Below are 25,225 nucleotides of genomic sequence, written 5' to 3'. Positions count from 1 at the left end.
TTCAGATTAATGGAAGTGACCAGTGGGACATGTGTCAATACATAGTGATGGTATTTGGGACAGAGGAAGTTAGCATAAAGCTTTCTCTGTGATATCAAATCTTTGACAGGTGGGACTTGGTAGACATTGAGTCTCTTTTGAGTTTTCTCTTGAGATGTGTATGATAGTTTATATTGTTTTAAGGATAGGTGATTTACATATTATATATGTTCTCCAGCTTAGATGAGGTCTTCACACATTTGAACTCAGTAGTGAATGTAGAATAAATGTTCCTCTCATATAAAACAGAGATGACAGTGTCCTGGGCCATGAAACATGGAAGAAATTGTAGTTTACAAAATTTTGAGACTGATAGCTTTCATTTATGAATCACTTCACTATATAGAAATGAGTTGCTCAGTGGAATGAGTGATTTCAAAGAAAACTGTCCTGAAGGCCTTGCTAGGGTGAGTTTAACAGAGAAGGGAACACCTTTTCAGTAGAAGGTAAATTACAGGACCACAGTGACTTTGCCACTGTTAATCTTCCCTTTCTGTCATTACATACGGTCACTTTTGCTGGCATCCATTTCGAATGCATTCATGTCCTCTCTGCACACTAACTATATTTCAAGCCATCTCATCCTAAGGTGGTTCCTTTCCTCTAAGACAGCTACCTACTTCATCAATTTTCCACCTTTAGCCAGGCAAATCTAAGACCAAGACACTCTTCTGCTTAAAAGTCCTCCATTGAGTCTTCACTGCCTTCTGTTACTATGTAGATTTCCTGAATGCCAAAGAACTACCATTTTGTGCTTCAAGCCTATCTGATCTGCTGCCATGCACTCTATGTCTCTAGATTTTTCAGTTCTTTATAAGTGTACCTTGTTCTTTACCCTAAGGGCCTTGGTTGTTGTGTTTCTTTCCTGTGTCAGTTCTTATGCCACTCTTGAGTCCTTCCTGTGTATTCTGTGGTCTGCCTTTAAGAAAACTGACCTCAGGGAAGAGTGAGGTGAAGTACAAAAGTACAGCCCCCCAGTCTTAGTTGAGGGTTAGGCTTATCAGTTCTTTACAGTATTCAGTCCAGCAGTCTGGGCTTCTTAACGCTGTAAGCATTTCCCCCTTAGCTTTGACTTGTGTGCTATCCCAACACATTGTAGTTGTAAAGAAGACAACTGTTTTATTTCCTTGAACTCAACCACAGAGACCACCATATACCAGCCCTATGAGACCGATGTTTCACTTTTTTGGATGGTGAAAGGTCTGCAGCATTGATTTGTTTTGAGGGCTTTGAAAGAGTATTTGCCAACCCCCTCTTCCTGGTACTGAGGGCAAAAGGGGAAACATGTTGGGTTATCACATGAGGAAGTTACCTTCTGTGTCATCACACTCTTAGTGTCTCTGTGTTGATGCTTCCTTCTTATCATAACACTAGTCATATTGCATTAGAGTTCCCATGAGTCACCTCAGTTTAACTTGATTGCTTCTGTGGAGAAACTACCTCCAATGAGGTTACAATTTCAGAAACCGAGACAAGAATTCAGCCTAGAGGAAAATATTGGTCTAGTTCCATTATGCTGCTGTGACAAGATACTCTGACCAAAAGTAACTTGAGGGGGACAGGGATTATGTGGCTTACACTTTCAGATCACAATCCATCATTAAGGAAAGTCAGGGCAGGAACTTGAAGCAGAACCTAGTGGTTTTTTACCTCCCCAAATGCTGTGAATCTTTAATACAGTTTCCTCATGTTGTAGTGACCCCCCCCAACCATAAATTTATTTTTGTTGCTACTTCATAAGTGTAATTTTGCTACTGTTATGAATTGTAATGTAAATGTTAGATATGTAGGATATCTGATGTGCAACCCCTGGGGAAGGTTGAGTACCACTGCCAGAGAGGAACCAGGCTAGATGACTTACTTTCTTTTCACAGGTTCATGCTCAGTGAGCTTTTTCATACAGCCCAGGTCTACATGCTGAATGGGAATTCCCACAGTGGGCTGGGACCTCTATATCGTTCATATATTAAGACAATCTCTTTCAGACATGGCTGCAGGCCAATCTGATCTTTGCAATCTCTCAATTGATATTCTTTTAGATGATTTTTTTGCTGTACCAGCTTGACAGCTGAAACCAATTAGTACAAGTATCTGTCAATGATAGGGCTCCATAGTTGATTTAATTATATGGTACTTAGTAACATAGAAAATGAAAGAACAATAGGAGAAATTATTTATTTCATATATTATCTGTATTAGTTACTTTTCTCTTGTTGTGATAAAACACCATGACGAAGGCAAGTTATATAAAAAAAAGAAGAATATTTTGGCTATATGTCCAGAGAGTTAGGGTCCGTATTGGAAGGGATAGCTTGGCAGCAGGCAGGTAGTATGTTGGCAGGATCAAGAAGCAGAGCAAACTGGAAGTATGTGGAGCGTTTTACTTTTAAAGCACACCTCCAGGAACATACTTCCTCCAGTGAGGCTCTGCCTCCTAAAGTTCCCCAAACAGTGTCACCAGTGGGGGAGCCAAGTGCTCTAATGTCTGAAACTATGGATGATATATTTTAAAAATTTATTTATTTATTTATTATGTACGCAGAAGAGGGAGAGGGTGCCAGATCTCATGACAGATGTATGAGCCACCACGTGGTTGCTGGGAATTGAACTCAGGACCTCTGAAAGAGCAGTCAGTGCTCTTAACCTCTGAGCCATCTCTCCAGCCCAGATGATATTTCTTATTTGAACCAATACCACCTGTAAGCTATGTAACACCTCTAAACCAAAGAAGAAACTAGCTGTGCTTCCCCAAATTACCATGTGCTGTATTTATACTGTTGTCTGTGACCTGTAGCAGGACTTTCCTTTGGGCCACTAGCTCATAAATAATGACACACAAGCTTATTAATTATGAAAACCTTAGCTTAGGCCTGTTTTCAACTAGTTCTTACAGCTTAAATTAACTCATTTATATTAATCTTTGTTCTGCCATGTGGTTTGTTAACTCATCTTCATACTGCCCATTCAGCTTCCTGTGTGTGACTTGTGACTCCGCCCTTCTTCTTCCCAGAGTTCTCTCTTTGCCCGGAAGTCCCGCTTATACCTCCTGCCTAGCTATTGGTTGATCAGCTTTTTATCACACCAATCACAGCAGTGCATCTACATACAGTGTACAAATATCCCACAACAGTGACCGATAGCAAACTACAACAGAGCTGTGTTTTAGCTAAGAAACTGATCAGTACCACTCTCCAGACTGGAAATTGTCTTCACAAAGTTATTCAGAATTAACTGGTATGTGTTGCAAGCACCCTTTTAGGACAGAAATTTGACACTGCTAGAGGATAAACTTTAGCAATGGAGACTGTATATTGTCATAAATCCAGGAGTATATTAGAGGCAGACTCTCTTGTTTTTATATTAATTAGATAAAAATGATGGACAGATAGAATTTTCTTCTTTGCTCTTCATTTAATAGCCAGGTCACATTTTAATTTCATACTGAGTTGGCCATAAAATATTAAATAAACTAAACACAACACAATTATCCAGCTTAGGTAGTTTTCTGTACACACACACACACACACACACACACACACACACAGATACACACACACACACACACACACACACACACACACACACACACACACAGAATTGTTTCTCTTTCTCAGCTTTTCACCTGGGTTTTGGGTTTTGAATAGGATTTCAGCAAAATCTGTTTTTTGTTCTTGGAATATACTTTGGTTTGTTTATCGAGAAGTAATTCCAGCTCCATAGTTAAGTTTTTTTTTTTTTTGTTTTGTTTTTGTGATAGTGAAACAAAAGTGTATTTCATCATTTCTCTTTCCTAATTGTTTTATTATCTATGGCCAGAAATAATGCTAATTTTTCCTTTTAGGAGAAGGCTATTCTGCTGTCTCCAATGGCCATTGGTGGTGACACCTCCACTGCTGTGTCTATATAATAGACGTGTTGCTTCCATGCCAGCTTCTCCTGTTGATCCCCCGCAGTGGATTTTTGTAGAGTGCTTGGATGCTCATTCTGCCTGATGTTCTCATTATTGCCAGTGAGGTCTGCTTTGACTGACAGCTGATGCACAGCAAGCAGCTCTTATTCTTATGCCTCAGTAGCTCTTGTACCACAGGTGCCAACCTGGCAAGTGAAGCCAACAGCAGTGTTAATGATATGACTGCCTGGCATCCCAAAGTCATGTTCATTCAAATGAATTAAAGTGATTTTGGTTTACAATAAGAAAGCAAGATTGCAGAGTGTTAGCCACTCATTTTCCATGGTCTTCGGTTATTATTATTAGGTTGGGTTTTATTACCTGGAGGTTGATTGAATCACAAAAGAAAGAGTACTAGTCCAAGTTGGTAATTTTCTTCTACAATTTTCTATTCTTATAAAAAAGTTACTGCTGTGCACCTGTGGCATACACCTTTAATCCCAGCACTTGGGAGGCAGAGCCAGGAGGATCTCTGTGAGTTTGAGGCCAGTCTTGTCTACAGAGCAAGGTCTAGGACAGGCACCAAAACTACACAGAGAAACCCTGTCTCAAAAAACCAAAAAAAAAAAAAAAAAAAAAAGAAGAAGAAGAAGAAACTTTATTATTTGAAAGATATATTCAATATTATTTATATTGAAAGATATATATGTATCTTGATTATATCTTATCCCTCTCTAGCTTCCCCTAGGACTTTTCACCATATCTACTCAATTACATGTCCTTCTTTTATAAAATATTTTTATTTACTTATTCCACTGAATTCTGTTAGTGCTGCCCACATGTGCATATTCATGGGGTCATCCTTCTAGTGGCCACAGTCCAGAAAAAGAATGACCCTCTTCTCCCAGCAGACATCAACTGCCAATAAGCCATCTAGGGGTAGGATCTCAGGAGTTCTTCCCTGCTCCATGCTAGAAAATTTAACTGGTTTGATCTTGTGTAGATTATTGCAGGCCCCTCCAGCTGCCATGAGTTCACTTGTGCAATAGTCGCGTCATGTGTAGAAGACAGGGTTTCACATCATGTCTCCCCTCAACATTCCATTCTTCTGTCAAGTGTTTAGTGTTAATTATGTGTATATGTCTCTGTGTGAATTTATGCACATGAGTTCAGTGCTGACAGAATCCAGCAGAGGGCATTGAATCCACTGGAGCTGGAGTTACAGGCTGTTGTGACTGACCTGGTGTAGGTACTGGGTGCCGAACTTGGGTCTTATGGCAGAACAGTACAGTTTCTTAACCACTGAGCCATCTCTCCTGCCTCAACACAAAGTTCTGTTCTCATAAAAAGTATTTTTTGAGATTTATTTATTTTATTTTATATGTATTAATGGTTTATATGCACATATATATGTGTATCATGTGTGTACCTGGTGCTCATGGAGGCCAGAGAAGGGTATCAGGTCCCCTGGGATTGGACTTATGGCTGGTTGTAAGCCATCATGTAGGTACTGGGTAATGAATCTGGCTTTCAGTTTTGCAAGAACAATAGTTGTTCTAAACCACTGAGCCATCTCTTCAGCCCCCAGCATTCCATTCTTGATGCATATAACTTTATTAACTATTTCTCAAGTCTCACAAGCAGGCTTATTTTGGACATTTTTGAGAACAGTGTAAATTAAAATATGAACACACTTCCTCTTCTGAAGTACTATGTCATGAATAGTTTCCAGTTTCTCATTCTGTATATGAATCTTTTGGAGAAGGGTGAGGACTTGAATTTAGGAGTGTTAGATGTTGAGCTGAGTAGTCCCTCTTATTTTATTTGCAAATATTTACTCTCTTTAAAAGGAACTAAATTCAGGCTTGGCTTTGAAGAGGAGCTAGTGCCATTGGTTTTGTGTGCTGTGCAAGTTCTGCTGCAGGGAGCTGGGCAGAGAGTATGGGCGAGCTGGGAAGCCAGGATATTAATGCAGTGACCTATGCCAATGTGCATGTCAACTTCACTTGGGAAGAGTGGGCTTTGCTGGATCCTTCCCAGAAGAAGCTATACAAAGATGTGATGCTGGAGATCTACAGGAACCTCACTTCTATATGTTACAGTTGGGAAAATCATAATACTGAAGAACATTGTCACAGTTCTAGAAGATATGGTAGGCATGAAAGAAATCATACTGGAGAGAAACTCTCTGAAAATACTGAATGTGTTAAGACCTTAGCATATAACAGTCATCTATGAGTACATGAAAGTACATATACTGAAGAGAAACCCTATGAATGTAGTCCATGTGATAAAGCCTTTGCATATTATAGTCCTCTCTGAAGTCATAAAAGAACACATACTGGGGAGAAACCCTACAAATGTAATCAATGTAATAAAGGCTTTTCAGAACACAGTAAATTTCAAATACATAAAAGAACACATACTGGAGAGAAACCCTACAAATGTAATCAATGTGATAAAGCCTTTTCACAAGGAAGTAATCTTCGAAATCATAAAAAATCCCATACTGGAGAGAAACCCTATGAATGTAATCAGTGTGGTAAAGCCTTTGCACATCATAGTCATCTTCTAAGGCATAAAAGAACACATACTGGAGAGAAACCCTACAAATGTAATCAATGTGATAAAGCTTTTTCACAATGTGTTCATCTTCGAAATCATAAAAGAATCCATACTGGAGAGAAGCCCTATGAATGTAATCAGTGTGTTAAAGCCTTTGCAAATCCCAGTGGCCTTCAAAGACATATAAGAGTACACATTGGAGAGAAACCTTATGAATGTAATCAATGTGATAAAGCCTATGTATGTCAAAGTAGTCTCCAAATGCATAAAAAAGAACACATACTGGAGAGAAACCCCACAAATGTAATCAATGTGATAAAACATTTTTAAAACATGATCATCTTAGAAATCATAAAAGAATACATACTGGAGAGAAACCTTATGAATGTAGGCAGTGTGGTTAAAGCCTTTGCATATCACCGTATTCTCCAACTGCATAAAACAACTCATACTAGACAGAAACCTTATGAATGTAATCAATGTGGTAAAACCTTTGCACATCCAAATAGCCTCCAAATACATAAAAGAACACACACTGGAGAGAAACCCTATAAATGTAGTCAATGTGATAAAGCCTTTGTGTGTCACAGTAGTCTTCAAATACATATAAGAACACATACTGGAGAGAAACCTTATGAATGTAATCAATGTGGTAAAGCCTTTGCAAAGCATGGTTATCTTCGAATACGTAAAAGAACCCACACTGGAGAGAAACCCTACAAATGTAATCAGTGTAATAAAGGCTTTTCAGAACACAGTAGATTTCAAATACATGGAAGAATACATACTGGAGAGAAACCATACAAATGTAGTCAGTGTGATAAAGCCTTTTCACAGCATGCTCATCTTCAAAATCATAAAAGATCCCATACTGGAGAAAAACCCTATAAATGTAATCAGTGTGGTAAAGCCTTTGCACATCACAATGGTTTTTTAAGACATAAAGAAGACACACTGGAGAGAAACCTTATGAATGTAATCAATGTGGTAAAGCCTTTGTATGGCAAAGTAGTCTCCAAATGCATAAAAGAACACATACTGGAGAGAAACCCTACAAATGTAATCAATGTGATAAAGCATTTTTAAAACATGATCATCTTTGAAATCATAAAAGAATACATACTGGAGAGAAACCATATAAATGTAATCAGTGTGATAAAGCCTTTGCACATCCCAATAGTTTTCAAAGACATAAAAGAAGGCACACTGGAGAGAAACCTTATGAATATAATCAATGTTATAAAGCCTTTTCATATCCGAATAGTCTCCAAATACATAACACACACTGGAGAAATGTAATCAGTGTGATATAGCCTTTGTATGTCACAATAGACTTCAAATACATATAAGATCACATAGTGGAGAGAAACCTTATGAATGTTAATGTTGTAAATCCTTTGCACAGCGTGGTCATCTTTGAATACAGAAAAGAACACACACTGGAGAGAAACCCTACAAATGTAATCAATGTGATAAAGCTTTTGTATGTCATAGTCATCTTTGAACTCATAAAAGAACACACACTGGAAAGAAACCCTATGAATGTAATCAGTGTGGTAAAGCCTTTGCACATCAGAATACTCTACAAATACATAAAAGAACACATACTGGAGAGAAACCCTACAAATGTAATCAATGTAGTAAAGACTTTATATGTCACAGTTGTCTTCAAATTCATAAAAGAACACATACTAGAGAGAAACCCTATGAATGTAATCAGTGTGGCAAAGCCTTCGCATGGATCTCTAGTCTTCAAAATCACAAGAAAAATCATATTGCATAGTTAATGTGGCTAAGTTTTGCAAGTCATGGTATTCTTTATACAGGAGTAAAACTTTCAATGTATCATTGGACTATTAAAGCCTATGCATATCACATTAATGTCTCTGAGGATCTAAAAAAAGAAATCCAAAGAAATACCAAAGAAAATCTGACTATAAAGGATTTGGTAAGATCTTTAGCCAACATATTTACATTCAGTTACACAAGATTATTGATTTTGGAGAAAAAAAATCTGGCAATTGTCAAAAATCTGTTCAAGTATTAAGATGTCACTATTTTGTTGGCACCTGCAAACTCACATAGACAAAAGACTTATTAATTTAAATTATAAAGATTTCATACTTCTCTTCATTCACAGGAAATACAGTGATGAGTAAGACTTTATGGATATGTATTAGTACATTTTCTGTTGCTGTAGCAAAACATAATAGTGAAGTCAACTTATGATAGAATTTAATTTGGCCCTTGGTTCGAGATACAGGATCACAATGAAAGTGGTATGTCAACAATTGTCAGACATGGTTGCTAAAGCAAGAAGCTAAGATCTTACATTCTCAACTGGCACCATGAAGCAGAGAGTTGGAGCCTGAAATCATGTATGGATCAAACTCTCAGGCTCACCCCTAGTGACATATTTCTTCAGGAGAGCAGCATTTCCTAAATCTTCCTAAATTATACCATGATCTGAGAAGGACTGATTTCTCTGACTTCAAGACTATATGGTAGCATTCTGTTACATGAACCACTTCATGATGGAGAAAAATTTTGTTAGTCTTTAAAAGTCTCAATACATGTGTTGCAAGAATGAATGCTTAGAAGAGAAAAACACGAGAAAAAATTAGTTTAAGTTTTTAATTATATAATGTGTCTTTGTGTGATTATGTGCATGTGTACTCTAGTTCCCAAAAAGGTTAGACCCTGGGAGCTTCTTGTAGCATGAATTACAGGAAGTTTTCAAAAACCTGAGTTTATTCCTGGGAATGAACTTGTCTTAATTGCACAGACATGTTTCTAGCCCTTTAAATATTTTAAAGCCTTTTTTATATCATCTTGGTATCAGGAAATAGAGATGAACTCATACAAGAGGAGAAACATTTTCATGAAAATGACTTTGTGAAGAACTTAGACATCACAATTGTCTTTAAGTTCAAGAAAAAAACTTATTTCTTCATAGCCTTGAAGAAAGCAAATTACACACCATATTCATTCAAGACTGATGGTGGAGATCACTGCATTGTGGTTTCTGGTTTGCAACATTTGAGCTACCTATTAAAGTTTGACAAATCTGTTTAGTTAAATTCAAATTATGGTCCTTATATGTCTCCTGTGGTTTTTGTTTATCTTTGTGTTTTCACTTAGAGCTAGATATTTTTCTGCTGTAATGTATAGAATGGGATGCCCTTCATCTAAGTAGTCCATTGTTTATTTAAATATCAGGCAATGTGTGATCATACTTTTCAAGTAAATGTCTCTATGAAAGGGTGATGGGTTTTTTCCTTTGGTTTTGTTTTTCATATTTTCACAAATTCCCGTAAGATGATGTTTGTTATCCATTCTAGGTTGTATATTAGTAATTAGTCTGGGATATATTTGAACTCATGATCCTCCTGTGTAGAAGCCCAAGGGCAGATGATATACCCCCAACATTTGCTGTTTTGTCAACATATTTTGAAAATGTTAATGTTAAAATGCTTAACAGAAGAGAAACATGTAAGAAATATTAAGTAACTCATGTGTGTATCCAAAGCATCATTTTCATCTCTCTGGAAGAGATATGAGGAGGTAAGATAATCAGCAATCAACTGCATATTTCACAGTGTAACTTGATGTACTATGGCTATGTATATATTATTTGAAGTTCAATACATCTTCATGTCCCCATCAATGATCTATTTGGCCCTTCAATTGGAAGTACAGCCTTCTAAGGAAATTATCCAAAGATGTGAGATAATATAATGTCAATGAGACTTACGTTTTTTTAAAAAAAATTTCTGTTGTGTATATGTATTGTAATTATGGGGTTTTAGGGTATATTAGATATGTGGAGACAGGAGAAAACTTTTAGGGTTCTACTTCGTTTCATATTTATGTGGTGATCAAGATAATGTTACCAGCCATGCACACCACAGATATTTCCCACTAAGTTGTCTCACTAATTCTCAAATAAGATTACTTTAAAAATCACATGACTGAAATATTGTCTTCTTTTCAGATTGTAGACATTTTCATCAAAGTATAGAGTAAGATGGAAAAATGAATAATAAATCCTATTTGCAAATGAAAAAAATAAAAGGAACTAAAATTTATACAGTACATTCCTCCCACCTCTTGCTGAGATGTGCCAGGCCAGTGGGTCTGAAATATAGTTTCACAGATAAATGGGTAATTTCTAAAAACACAGAAAAGGCAAACAGGATCCTGGTGAATAAATGCTTTAATAAAGGTGCTTTCTCTAACGTGAAAGTGAAGCCTGGCTGGGGAACTTCATTCTGGGTTGACTGAATAATAACATTAATTTGGCACAGTGATTTCCATCTGCCCTTTCGAAATAATCTATAATACTGTAGCCAAAAAAGCTCTGTCATAACTTAAAAATCTATGGTAAATTATTCATAAATATTTCTCTGGGGGGCATATCATATAATTTGTAACATAACTGCAAGTCACACCATTTGTTCCTTAATTATAGGCTTAGTTTTACCTAGAGGAGATTTTTATTCAATAAATTTTGTATTTCAATAATTACTTTTACATCAAAAACTAGTTAAACTGCTGCTGACACCACAAGATGAGATGAATAAAAATGAAGTTTTAATGGTGTCAAATTATCCTTTTGAGTGAACTACAAGCTGAGTTACACTTAAAGAAAGTATGCTGTGCACCTCATCACTTCCAGTGTGTCATGTAAATAGGACCACATCACCTGCTGTGAGAATGAATGGAAACTGAATGGCCTTAAGGGACCCTTTGGCTGTCTGTTTAGCACTGATTTGTATGTTTCTAGCAAGCCTCAGCCTTTATCTCCATGAACCATAAAATACTCAGTTTGATTCTATGTATAACTCATACTCTGTATTTTAATACATGCTTGCTGCAAAGCTTATCTTTAGTTATCTGTATCCTGGGTTCACAGCATTTTTTTTTTTTTTTTTGAGCTGAGGATCGAACCCAGGGCCTTGCACTTGCTAGGCAAGTGCTCTACCACTGAGCTAAATCCCAACCCCCACAGCATCTTTTAAAAAGAATCAGGTATTATTTTACTCTTTTCTTAACCATAGAACTTGACTCATCATATTACTGGAGGAAGAGTCATGTAGGTTATTAAAAATGTTGGAAATATTTAACATAGAATTGGATATTTATTTGTGATGCAGGCATGTGACTGTAACGACTTATATTCATCAGAAATACAGTGTTAGATATGTATCTTTCTGTCTGTCTGTCTGTCTGTCTACCTATCTTTCTAATGTTAACCTTGGGCTGCTTTGCCTTTCTCTATTGTTTAATAAATAAATTATTTTAAGAGCAGAGCTGAATTGGATGATAGAATAACACCCTAGTGCCCTTTTTAGAAGATTGCTGTTCTATATACTGACTCTGGTAGGGATTTTCTTTTTGTTTTGTTTTGTTTTTCCCAGTGCTCAAGGCAATTTACCTTTTGCATATCTTTCTGAACTGTTTTTTTAGTTTTTATGCAAATTGCAAAACCTTTTTGGAAAATCAGTCAGCCTCTTTATTTTTGCATGTATTGACTAGGTAAATATTAAATGCCCCTCAAAGAGAACAGAATTTAAGAGAACTCTGAATAACATTTGAAATTGAATTTTTTGTCATCAGTACCCATTTTGACATTTTACCAGTCCATTTAAATTATTTTGCAGGAAAACATTCATCACTATCCAATAGGTTATGTTACTTGGTTATATAAATGAGGTTCCTGCTTCCCTTTACTACAGCATGGGGTGACTTAGTGTGCGCAGTTCAGCCCCAGAGTACACATATGGAAGCCCCACACTAACATTCCACAAGCATTCTGCAAAATCCTGGAGGTGGGGTCTCCAAAGAGTAATAGAAGCATAGATGTGTCTCTAGATGGAGCCAGATCCTGTTCCCATTCCTTAGCAGAGGAAGAGATAGTAACACAAGGTGCTGTGAAGTTTCTACACTTGTGTGAATGGTAAGTCCTCAGGACCCATGACAGGTCTAGATGTGTGTGAGTGCCATGCATGTGGCCTTTCTCTTAGTCTACGGTGCCCTTTGTTGAGGTCAAGAAATCCCATGCCCATCTTTCCAGTACCATGGTTCTTTTTACTTTATTGCCTTCATTTTCACCCCTTAATATACTAATAAGGATTTCTATATGGCTACAAGCCTTTTAGATAAGAATCTAACTAGAAAAAAAGTTACCTTCCCTATCTGGTATTTAGGGCTTGGAAAGATGATTAAGTCCTTTGAGATGTTTCTACTGAGAATGAGACCTATCCACATTTGAAGTGAGTAGATTGTTTTCATGTTCACTTCAGTAACAGCAAGAATTGCCAAAAGAGAGAAAGCAAAAAGTGAATAGACAGAAGAAAGGACAAAGGAATGAGAAGCCAACATAGAATTCATTCTAAAAATTAAGTGACTGCTCTATACCTTGCAGCATTCAAGGCAAGAAAGCAGAGAAAAATGAAAATGAATTTTGGTCAGTATGATACAGTCATTTGTCAGTATTATTGATCAATATGAATTATTATAGCTTGACATAAACTATACTCATTGTTCTTGCGTATCAGTGAGTGCCTTATTCAAATACAGTAGTACTTAACTGTACTTATTTTTTTTAAGATTTATTTATTATGTATACAGTATTCTGCCTGCATGTGTCCCTGCAGGCCAGAAGAGGGCACCAGATCTCATTACCAGTGGTTGTGAGCCACCATGTGGTTGCTGGGAATTGGACTCAGGACCTCTGGAAGAGCAGTCGGTGCTCTTAACCTCTGAGCCATCTCTCCAGCCCCATTTGTACTTATTTTGTATAGAATTTCTATGATTTAGTTAGTTTTGTATGTATCCCCAAAATGAGCATATCAGATGCTTAGTGATGGTAAATGACTTGGCCTAAAGTCATGTGACTGTTACTAAGTACTAATACTGGCATTTGAACTTGGTCTTTCTGGCTATATGTAACACCATTTCTGCTATAGCTAAAAACATGAGAGTGCTTTTCAGGTATCTAATATGGAGCTCCTATTTTACTCTAGATCTTTCTTATATTTATGCATATGAATATTTAAAAATTCTTTCATTTTAGTTTATATATATATATATATATATATATATATATATATATATATATATATATATATATGGTGTTTTGCTTGAATGTACTTCTTCTGTGCCCCTTATGTGTACAATTCCCACAGAAGCCATAAGAGGGTGTCCAAAGCCCTGGAGCTGGAGTTAGAAATAGTCATAGTCATTAGTTTCCTTGTGGGTGTTGAAAACTGCACCTGGGTCCTCTGCAAGAGCAGTAAGTGCTCTTAACCACTGAGCCATCTCTCCAGCCCGATATGTATGTATTTTAAAATACTGTGTGAGCACACTGTTGTCAGTCAGAACAGAACGAACTATGAGCCCCACAATCCCTGGTGAGATATGGTGAGCCTCTGCCTATTCCATGTTGCTGTCCTCTCTTCAAATGGGAAGGAGTTCAGTGGCAGTTTTATTTTTATAAGGCAGGGTTTTCATTTTTCTTCCATGTTTGTGTTATTAACATTTGGACTTGATGGTTCTTTGTGGGACCTGCCTCTGCCTTGTAGATGCTTGGTAGCACTACTGGTCTTAAGCTGCCAGGTGCACATGCCACCATCCAGTGTTACAACCCCAAATGTCTCATTATTATTGCCAAAGGTTACTGACCCAGTACGCCACCACTGCTCTGGTGCATTTATCTCATTATTTTTCATCAATAAAAATATTGGGTGTTGGATATCAAGGTAAGAACTTGAACGATAAGAGAAGAGGTGATAAGTGACTACTGTCTTCCTGTCTCTTTTCTTCCTCCTCCCAAAAGTACTGAAATCCTCTCTTAGTGTCCCCCACCCACTACTACTTCTGGACTCTATCTGCCCTCAGTCCTCCAAAGCCTTTATGGTTAACTTTGGTCAGTTAGTAGCTAGCTCTGCCCTCTGATTTAAAACAAACTTTATTGTCAGAATGAGATCAGACTGTCACACAACACTGCTCTAAAGTCAGTGCAAAGGAACCTTACCGTAAATGCAACCCCGCTGCACAGTTTCTGTCTTGCATGTTAGAGATTTCAAGCCACTAAGGACTTCGCTGCTGTCTTACCCAAACCAGACAGGTGCATTGCTGAGATAACAATCAAGCCCCAACTGGATCCATAGAGCTATCTCTTTGCTCTCTAAGGCAGGTGTTCTCATGACTGCAGCTTTGAATTTTAGATAGCTTCAATGTTCCAAAAGCACTCCCACATGCATATTCAGTCACTGCAGCAGGGAAAGAGAACACAGGGAATCATGCATGCAGTTTTAAATATATCCAGTGGGAAGCGGCACTTGTCACTTAAGCTCATGTATTAACAAAAGCAAGTTGTGTGGGACACACCTAACTTTGAAACAGAGAGAGGACTGGTATTCTGGTAAATATGAGTAATGTGCACCACTAACCTCAGTTAAGTCCTGTATGATGTGACTCGGGAATTTGAAATACAGTATCTATCCCTTCATTCTGGAGAGAAAGTATGTGTGTAGAATAAGCTTATATGTGAATTAGATTATATAAATGTTAAATTATGATACATTCATTATGCTTGATGGTTTGTGAAGTATTTACATTTCTTGGTAGCATTTACATGTAAGAATAGATTTTTTTATTAATGGCTATGATAAGCTTCATTTTTTTGTTCTTTCCATGTCTTTTGATAAGATTTCATTATCCTTTTGGGTTAAATATATTTTTCATTGTCCTAGAGTTTGATCTTATCTTTTACACCAGAATCATTTTCTTTCTGTTACTTTTCTTGATGTCTGTTGCAAGTACAAAGAAAACTCTTATTTGTTTTTTCTTCACCTACATATCTTAATCTGAATGATTTAAGGAATTCACATATTTTATATCATTGAGTCTCTAGGGAAGCATTTCTCAAGATTCAAAATTTGAATAAGCAACATCACCCAGGAAATTGTTGAGTATCGAAAGTTTTCAACTTAGAGCTACAGAGTGAGAAAATGAGCGTGATGCTCAGCCTTGAGCAATTTTAGACATTGAATCAAACCTGATAAAATAATGGCAATAGTCTGTCTGTCTGTCTGTTTTATTCTCCTCTCTCCTGATAGCTGATATTTTTAAAGAAAACTGATACTACCCTCTCCCTTTAAGTCAGGGTTCTATTGCTGTGAAGAGACACCATGACCACAGCAACCATTATAAAGGAAAACATTTAATTGGGCTGGCTTACTGTTTTCTTTTAAATTTTTATTTTAATACTACAAAATAAAATATAAGATAAATACCTGAGGTGGGTCACTCGCTGCTGCAGAAAAACCCCACCACTACTGCTTCCTGGCTCGTAAAAGCCCACCCCCTCTTTTGGTCATGTTCATCCCCAATGTAAACCCTGCTCCTTTGACCAAAACACTCTTCTTAATTGGATAGAGGACTGGTGACAGAATTCCCATGGCATTTCCCCCTTTTTGTCCAATTAAGTGGGAAAGGTTCTAACTCTAACATAGTGAAACTATATACAATAAAAATTATTATCAGTTATTGTCCAAATAGAAAGGAAAGGTAGTAACCTTAAAAAAATGAAACTACATACAACAAGAATAATTATCAAGTAAAAAAATACATTCTCAATGTCTAATCCATAAGTAACTGGCAAATTTATAAAGATTACTCCATTAACCATCCTCTTCTGAAGAGTTCAAAATTTTGTACCTAATTTTTTCCCAGATTTGGGAGAACTGTAACTGTCTAGTCTTTAACCCAATCAAAGACTTAGGAAAGAAATAATACTACCTGAGTAAGCAGGAAGTGCAAACAAGCAACTTTAAAAAGTATGATAAATGACAGAAATAGCTGGCTGCCTGAGCAGTCACCAAATGTTCCTCTGAAACATTGAGGCATCCACTTTTGGCCTGCTGGCCTAGAATATCTGATAGACTCTTTTAGAAGCAAGACATTTTGGAGTACCGTCCCCCACTGTCTTGGCAAATTTCAACAGTTGCCTTTCTTTGTGTCCTGTTTGTCCATTTTGGACAGCATACTGTCATTGGTCAAGGCAAGGGCAGTTTCTTGCCTTAATGGGTAGCTTATGCCACAAAGAAAACAAACTCTATATGGAGTTTCTTTGATGACCATCATCCTCTTTTGAAGTAGGTCAGTGCTACCAGGACCAGGCATTGAGAAAAGTATAAGTTATTAAAATGTTTCAAGTGCTATACTCTGTAGGTTTGAAGATTACCTATCTATCTGAAATATATCTCTGTATACCTAGAAAACGTAACTAATATCATAAGGCCGATCGATATGGGTTACTATTAACCTGTATTTCTTTATTATCCTAAGTAGTTTTTAGTGACTGAAACTTCACATTGTGAAATTTGACAAGCTGTATAGGTATGAGCTATATAGGTAATACCTTAAGCAAAAATAGAAGCAAATATACAGTATAAGGACAGTAACCTTAAATTTTTATCGATATACAAAAATCCATACCAATGTAAAATATGTAAGACTAGTATTTGCTTTTTTAAAAAAGTAGATTCAATAGTCTTCCTCTTTATCCTTTCATATCTATCCCCCTTTTGTGTTGACCATATCCAATAACCAGCCCCCCCCCCATCCACACATACATGATGACAAATATCCATAACCCAGTGAAAGACCAAAAACCATCCATCCTGCTTCTTGGAATTGTGAGTGTCATGTTTTTAAAATTACTTCCTGTAGTCTAGGTGGGGAGTGGGTGATTGCATCTCTAGGGGACCCTGAGAAAACAGAAACAATTGCCACATCCTGGAAGAGCTAGTTGCATGATTTGAGAGTAGTGCGCGAGGGTGGATCATCCCAGCTAGCCACCTTGGAATTGTCCCGAGCAGTTTGTAGTCCAAAGATGATCTTTGGATAATGTTTATCAGCTTAGTGGCATTGTCACAGTCCAGGTAGAGTCATCTTTGTGGGGTCCCATTATCCTTTTTGAGACTTCAGACATTGTTGTTAGGAATGTTTATCATTCACTGTAGAAAACTTAAAGATACTAAATGCTATATGCTGTAAATCTCAGGGAGGGTACAGCACCATGATATATTAAATATATCTTGTATATCCAGGCTTAATTCCTAAGTATGTTTGAATTCAAGCCTGAAATCATGTAAAGGAAGCTATATGAAACCTAAGGTTATCATTAGTTAGTACTTTATAGTATCATTAATATAAAAACAAATTTCAAATTTTGAGACAGTACTTATACCTTCAAAAACGTTTTAAGGATTCAAAATAAATTAGAGGGGTATGAGATTATTGACAATAGAATAGTCCCTAGATTTTGGTTTTCTTCTGTTCCATAACAGGTGGCTATTTTGATACGGGACAGAAACTTTGAATTTTCTTTTAACAAACATGGTTGGGTTTAGAGAAGGAGAGAGAGCCACATTCCAACTCCAAAGCCAGCTTTGGTTTTTAATTGAATCAAGACTACATAAAGACCAGCTGTTTAACATGTCTGTAGAGACCAGCAAAAATAGACATTTTGAAAGGTATGTGAAATTTTAGCCTGTAGGAAGTATTCTATATCATTAGGCAAGATTACTCCTTTTCTTGGTATTTTTTTTCTGGAAGAATCTTACCTTTTTTTAATGATTCATTTGTTCAAAGGTCTTTAGATTCCTCAATTAGATATTTTCATTTTTCTGGAAAGACAAAAACAAAACCCTGCCATTATTCCAATTTGGTGAGTTTTCCCTTTCATCAGATTGAATCACCACATTGATTATCACCTCTCCTAATCAAGAGGTCTCTTCTGTTCAAATTGAATCAATTTTGATGACATCCATGACTTTTCTACTCCTGTGAAAACAAAAGCAAAACCTTTCCCCCAATGTGACACATATCCTGGTTTCCATTCTGAAGTCAGCATATCTTTAAAGTATATCAGCTGATTTAGTTCAGTTTTTTTTTCCTATTATCCATCCATTGTCTTTCTGTAGCTGTTGTTCCCTTTTCATTAGCATTTGGTCAATAAAGTATTGTGCAATCTATCTTTAAGGGTTATTATTACCCTTTTTTTTTCTTAAAAAAAAAAAAAAATTAAGCCTTTCTTTTAAAGTGCAATTAGATCTGTCTATAACAGCTTGTCCTGAAGGATTGTGTGGTATACCTGTAATATGTTTTATGTTGTGACATGCAAAAACCTGTTTAATTGTACTAGAGACATATGCTGGAGCATTGCCAGTCTTGTATAGGTATTCCCATGATGGTCATAACTTCTAATAGATGTATAATTACAGAATCTACCTTTCCGAACTCAAAGCAGTTGCACATTGAAATTCTGGATACTTATATATGGTATGGTGTACATATTTTAATTTTCCATATTCTGCAAAATGAAACACATCTTTTTGCCAAATTTCATTTCTTTGAATACCCTTTGGCTTAATTCCTTAAGGTAGTGGAGTTTGGTTATACAAAGAACAAGTAGGACATTTCCTTGGTTGGTTGCCAAGTGATAGTTTGTTTTTCAAACCCTTGCTATTAACATGGTGTTTCCTAGGAAATTCTGAGGCTTCCAGTACATATCCTACTAATATCTGATCAATTTCATCATTCCCTTGTGATAGAGGACCTGGTAGACCTGTATGGGATCTGATATGTGAATATCTGATATTTATATATGGATGATTCCTATTCCTAATTATTTCCTGTAATTGTATAAATAACAAAATTAATTCTGAATCATCAGTAATAAGTTCAGCGGTTTGGAGATGTAAAAAAACCTCTTTCTGCATATTGAGAGTCAGGAAATATATTAAGAGGTTCTGAAAAATCTAATAATACCATGAGAATAGCATATAATTCTGACTTTTGAACAGAATCATAAGGGCTTTGAGCCACTTTACTTAAATTTTCTGATTTATAGCCTGCTTTTCCTGATTTATTTGCATCAGTATAGAATGTAGGGGCTCTAGATATTGATGTTCCCTGCACAATGTGAGAAAAGACCCAATTGGTTCTTATTATAAATTGAAGTCTCTTACTGTTGGGATATCACTTGCCATTCTGTCCTAAAAAACTACTCTAAGCTCTTTGCCAATGTTCATTTTCAGTCCATAATAAGAAAATTTCATCACTTGTAAAAGGTACTACAACTTCTGTTGGGTCCATTCCTGCTAATTCATGAAGTCTTAATTTTCCTTTCAATATCAATTCAGAAACTTAAAAAAATAGTATTGTCGCTTACACCCTTAAGAAATGCAGCTTTCCCTCATCAGATTAAAAGATCGATTGTTCTTCATTAATACATATTGTATGCAGATCCTGGGAACTCAAGTTGGAGCAGTAGTAACTGTTGATCCCATTCATTCTTTTAGAATTCTACCAAACATCTGGCTGGGTAGCTGCCCTCGCCAACTAGAACATGTGACCATCAAACTGAAGCATGAATTAGGAATTACAGCTGTCATGAATTTCCAGACCGAATGGGATATCATCCAGAATTCTTCAGGCTGTAACCGCTACCCTGAACCCATGACTCCAGACACCATGATGAAGCTGTACAAGGAAGAAGGCTTGGCCTACATCTGGATGCCCACACCAGACATGAGCACTGAGGGTGAGGGTCAGAAGAAGCAGTCTAGTTCTTTGCTAGACTTGTTTCAGAGACACACTTATTGTCTGTCTTTCAGTCATCTGTAATTGAATGTCTTAAATATTAATTATAAAAATGGAATTACGGACTGGAGAGATGGCTCAGAGGTTAAGAGCACTGGCTGATCTTCCAGAGGTCCCGAGTTCAATTCCCAGCACCCACATGGTGGCTCACAAACATCTATAATGAGATCTGGTGCCATTCTGGTATGCAGGCATGCATGCAGATAGAGCACTTTATACATGATAAATAAATAAATCTTTAAAAGAATGGAATTAATTCAAGGATTTGGAGTTAATATGTCTTTAGATACTTAGACAGGATTTTGTTTAACATGACTTATTTAATTTTTTTATACTATGTATATTAAATATATACTTTATCATATATGTATGATTATATATACATACATATATATTTATTTATTATTTATCTACTGTGTGTGTGGTATTATGCTGGTGTCAGGGAACAAGGCGTGTATAGTCCTTGAGGGATGGCAAGTGTTAATGGAAAGAACAAAAATAGGAGTTTGGAAACATAATGGGTAGGTTTTAAAGGATCACAGCGATTCTGCAGAGCTTGAGTGGATGGTCTAGAAATGCTTTTGAGGAAGTGGTGTTTGAGGTCATATCAAGGCAGTAACTGGTGAAAGGACAAGGTGGGAGAGAATGCAGGAAGGAGTGATTTCAAGAACCCTTGTGTCAGGAGAGGATGTGGCATGTTACGAACTGAGAGACCAGTGTGGCTGAGGAACTGAAGATGTGGAGGTACCACCAGCATTTGGGCTACAGTAAGAACGTCATACTGCTAGAGAACGGCTACAGAGGGGGAAGGATGAGAAACTGAGAAATGCCAAGGTTCTTCTTGCTTTAGCATTTCCATCAAAAACCTACTTCCATGGCAGCGTGGACAGCTTGGAGCTGTGTCTGGCAATCCAGTGAGGTGGGTGCAGTAAGACGGGTGATAATGTGAGAGATGAGGCGTGGGGAGGATGGTAGAGAGTCATCACAGAACGATCAAGCACTAGAGAGCAATCTTTATGAATGGGTTACCATGGTTGGCTGCTGCTTGGGAAGCTGAGACAAATAATTCACAGTTGTGGCATAAGTAGATGCAGTAAGGCAAATTCAAAACAAATTATAGTTTTTTTTGGGGGGGGGTGGAGTGGACAGTGAATAATACGATGTGCCCTGGGGGTTATGGCTTCCTTCTGAAGAGGGCAGGTAAGCAGGCTACATGAATTCTATGGCATTTGAAGCGGGCCTGGTGTGGACAGAGAGAGCGCAATGTGGGTGCAATAAGGGACATAGACAAAGGCACAGAAGGTTGGAGTTCTAGCAGAGCCATATATACAGATGATATAGACAGTTGCTGAGAAGTAGGGGTAACTTCAGGTAAGAGAACCACATCCTGTTGACAGTATTAACAATGTGTCAGCAGAGGGCAGCAGAGAGCTGTAGAGAGTGCATCGGTTTGGGGAGGGAAGTGATGCTCTTCTGGGTAAAGAATGGCAGTGAAGCCTAGCTCAGAAGCCAGAAAACATCTCTCCCCACAGCTTTCTCTGTACCAGGTATGCTATGCCTCCAGCCCACTCGTGATTGACATCCTTTAACTCATCAAGTTCTCAGAAGGTGCTAGGTAGACATTGTAGACATTGTAGTCACCTCCGTTTTGCAGAGGAAGAGGCAAGTGCAAAAGGTTGTGTGTAGTGGGACCAGGTCTTCAGACTGGAAAGAGTCATGCCACAACCAGGTTTTGAGGGTGGCAGTCTGACTCACAGCACTCCTCCCCAAGACAGGCTGTGAAGCAACAACTATGTATTTCTTTGTACACCGAAGGCAGAGTATACAGATGGACATGGTTTCAATGCCTTGTGTTCATGATTAGCTAGAGTTATGCAGAGCTGAGAATTGAGGGTCATAGCTTATCTCCCCAACAACCAGTGGTCTGTAAAGAAGAACACCTTGAGGACCGTAGGAAACCAGTGTCACTGGCCACCTTTGGCCCTTCAAAGACATCAGCTGATCTTCCAGACCAGACAGTATCCCCTCTGTAGATTTGAACTATACCATCATTAAAGAGAGGTATAATTTATGTTCCATGAGGTGGGGAGAGATATTGGCACTTTGGTCTTCTAATCATGTGAATCTTGGCTTAGTTTAAGAGCTCTGCCTTTTCTCAAGACTAACCCCCAAACTAAATGGAATTCGCATCAGCTGAAAACAAGCAGGATTTGCTCTGCACAGATGGATTCTCTGGTTTTTAAACAGACACAGATTTGTTGGGACCCTGGTAGCCCACACAGAGACTTTGATTTGGCCTCTGTGGTTCTAATTTCACAGCATTGTTGCCCATCAGGGTAAATATGAGGGCAACGGGCAGGGAGCCATTGAGCTATTAATTCTAACTGCCGCTCACCCTTCTGCATCCTATGCTCAGCTAAATGAAGTGTCTGCTGACAAATATGCATTTTGTTCAGTAGTTTGGAGTCTATCCACTAGGACCCATTGGAGTTGTATTTGAAGCATTTTGGGGGTGTCACCGGGTCACCTGGTTACTGTGTCTAAGGCCAGCTCCCATGTAGAGCTAGCACAGCAACAGGGTGAGAGCAAGAAGCACCCTCTGGCACCACCACCTGCAGCAGGACAAACCGACACTGAATAGAGGGTTCCTTTGGTTCAGTTGACCTTGGAGAAGTGATCAAAGAGTTAACTCTTCCTGAGTGCCAGGGTGACTGTCTACCAGCAGATTAATCTATGGAGTTTACAGTTATAGACCAATGCACATACAGACTAATCCACCGGGATATTTTTAGAACTCCAGGGGGAGGGATGGGATCTGTCTGGAAGCATTGTGAGCTGCTGTGCACTGCCGTCAGGTTAAGTCTGCAAAGGAGAGTGTGTTAGACTCAATTGTCACAGACCTGCTGCAATCAATTGTCCTGCCCATTCTCCCTGTTGTACATTTTGTCATATAAGGCTCAGACATCATCCTCTTTTCATTTCTTCTTTTGTAAAATGTGGTTTGTCTCTTTCACCTGGGAAATGAAAAATCTCCGAATTCCAGTACTTACCTTGGTGACATAAAGTGCATTTGCTCATTAGAACTCCCTTCTCAGGGGAAGTCAGACTCAGGGTTGATCCCTGTTCCAGGAACAGCCTCTTCCCTTCCCGTGAGCTGTAAGATTCCGGCTGTTGTTTTGTTATCTCAGCCTCTGTCAGTCATGCTCTCATCTAGCAGGCTGAATTCATCTCTTTCTTTATGCAGAGACACTGACCATGGGACCAGAAGCTGGGCAAGCTGGAGCTTTCTGGGCATTGAGTAGCTTGGAATATGGGCAGGTTAATTCCTGTATTAGATAGACACTCAAGGGTGGGAATCTCTACTAACTAGATTATTATTATAGTAGACTGTAGGATTAGTCACAAGTTTTTTTTTAAACAGTTTATTAATTCATAAAATTAATTTTTGAGAATTAAAATTTCATAAAATGAAAGTTTAATAAAATATCTTGATCAGACTCACCCTGACTCCTCCCTGTAATTCCTCTCAGATCCACCTGCATGCACACCTTCACCTTCTTCTACCCTTCCCACATTGTATTCTCTTTTGTTTATTTTGTGAATAACTCACGGGGTCTGTTTTTTGCTGACCATATGGTGCGGGGCCATCCTCTGCAGCCTGGTCAACCTACAGGAGACACACTTGTGAAGAACTGACTCTGCCTAGAAGCTGTCATGGTCCCAGAGCTCCTCAGTTAGCGATGGGAGTTCTTTAAGTTTCTAGTGAAGGATGTTACAGATAAGATGGACTCTCATCTATACTATAGCTCAAAGGTGGAAAACAAGACTGTCTAAGTAAAATGACCATGTGTACAGTTATATATTGCCTCCCTACCCCAGGGTAAGAAAGGAAAGATGTGCATGTATGGTGTGGATTTCTTTCTTGGTCAACTGTAGACAAAGCAAAGCATCCTCCAGGGGTTTCTGACCTCCCTTATTTCAGGTCCTAAGGTGTCAGGTGCTAAAAATGTCTTCATTTTTTTTTTTTTAATAACCTTGGCTTGTTCAACATATACTTCCCTTTCAGGAAGTGTTTAGTCATCCCAGACTTAGATTAGCCTGTAGCAGGTTTGGAACACCAGGTAGAACAAAGAAGTCTCATGGTGTCTCAGATCAAACAAGCAGTGCTGCTTTGCTGTTGTTCCTTGTTTGGTTAGTGAGGTATTTAATGATTGTTGAGTGAGCATCTACTCACTCCCAATGCTTGTTTTAAATTCCAAGAGGAGAAACACAGATGGTGGAGCGTTTTGGTTGACCTACATAAGGTTTGTAATTTTTTTCAATTTAGTTAGCAACATTTAAAAGCTAGAATATTTTCCATAAAAAAAAAAAAGAATCTGGGAGCTGGGGAGATGGCTAGTGGTTAAAAGCACATGTTGCTCCTGTAGAGCACTCTTATTTGGTTCCCAGCACCCACATAGTAGCTCACAATAGTCAGTCTGTACCTCCTGTTTCAGGGGATCTGACACTCTCTTCTGGCTTCCACAGGTACAAGGTATGAATAGGGTACACATATAAACCTGGAAGCAAATGCTCGTGAACGTAAGTTAACAAGTAAATCTTTAGAAAAAGAATCTGATGATTTTTTTACCTTACTGTTTTAAGGCTGGAAACTTATCAAATTAAGTTTCATGCAAAACACACACACACACACACACACACACACACACACACCCTCCCAAAATGCCATTGAGTTAGGTGTTTTTTTTTTTTTTGTTGTTGTTGTTGTTTTCATCTATGACTCAGCATGAAGCCTGTCCTTACATATGGTTTGTATACCCAGTGAGACTCCACTGAAGAAAACTAATTTTTCCCATGGAAGCAGTTATCAGTTGGAGATCTGGGTTAGGGATGTGGCATGCATCCACTCTTCCTCTCAGAACGGGGACGGTGTCTGGGCTAGACCTGTGGAGGCCCTATGCCACAGTCTATATGATTTCCTATGTATGTCAGTTCTAGAAGACATTGTTTCTTTGGTGTTTTCCACCCTCACTGACTCTTACAATCTTCCTACCT

The 25,225-nt window shown here is 37.9% G+C and overlaps 2 protein-coding genes across 2 annotated transcripts in view; both read left to right on the top strand.

Moving 5' to 3' along the window:
• The window catches only part of Epm2a (EPM2A glucan phosphatase, laforin), a 116,996-nt gene that overhangs the window by 85,853 nt on the left and 5,918 nt on the right, over positions 1–25,225 (top strand). The window contains exon 5 of the mRNA XM_036169382.1: positions 19,870–20,111. Coding sequence (XP_036025275.1) covers positions 19,870–20,111 — 242 coding nt within the window. The remainder of the gene's footprint in view (positions 1–19,869; positions 20,112–25,225) is intronic.
• Positions 5,870–10,514, top strand: LOC118570645 (zinc finger protein 431-like). Its single transcript, XM_036169310.1, has 3 exons — positions 5,870–6,098; positions 6,687–6,733; positions 10,488–10,514. Exons 1-3 carry the CDS (start codon positions 5,870–5,872, stop codon positions 10,512–10,514), a joined length of 303 nt encoding a protein of 100 aa, XP_036025203.1.

The sequence above is a fragment of the Onychomys torridus genome, chromosome 19 (assembly GCF_903995425.1).
Source record: "Onychomys torridus chromosome 19, mOncTor1.1, whole genome shotgun sequence".
Lineage (NCBI taxonomy): Eukaryota > Metazoa > Chordata > Mammalia > Rodentia > Cricetidae > Onychomys > Onychomys torridus.
This window is presented reverse-complemented; position numbering and strand designations above follow the sequence as displayed.

What these genes read in the sequence shown, in the direction of transcription:
- LOC118570645 (XM_036169310.1), top strand. Translation starts at nt 5,870, where the DNA reads ATGGGCGAGCTGGGAAGCCAGGATATTAATGCAGTGACCTATGCCAAT. An exon ending in TGGTAGGCATGAAAGAAATC is followed by an intron (nt 6,099 to 6,686) that starts ATACTGGAGAGA and finishes ATATAAGAGTAC; the next exon opens with ACATTGGAGAGAAACCTTAT. An exon ending in ATCAATGTGATAAAGCCTAT is followed by an intron (nt 6,734 to 10,487) that starts GTATGTCAAAGT and finishes TCTTCTTTTCAG; the next exon opens with ATTGTAGACATTTTCATCAA.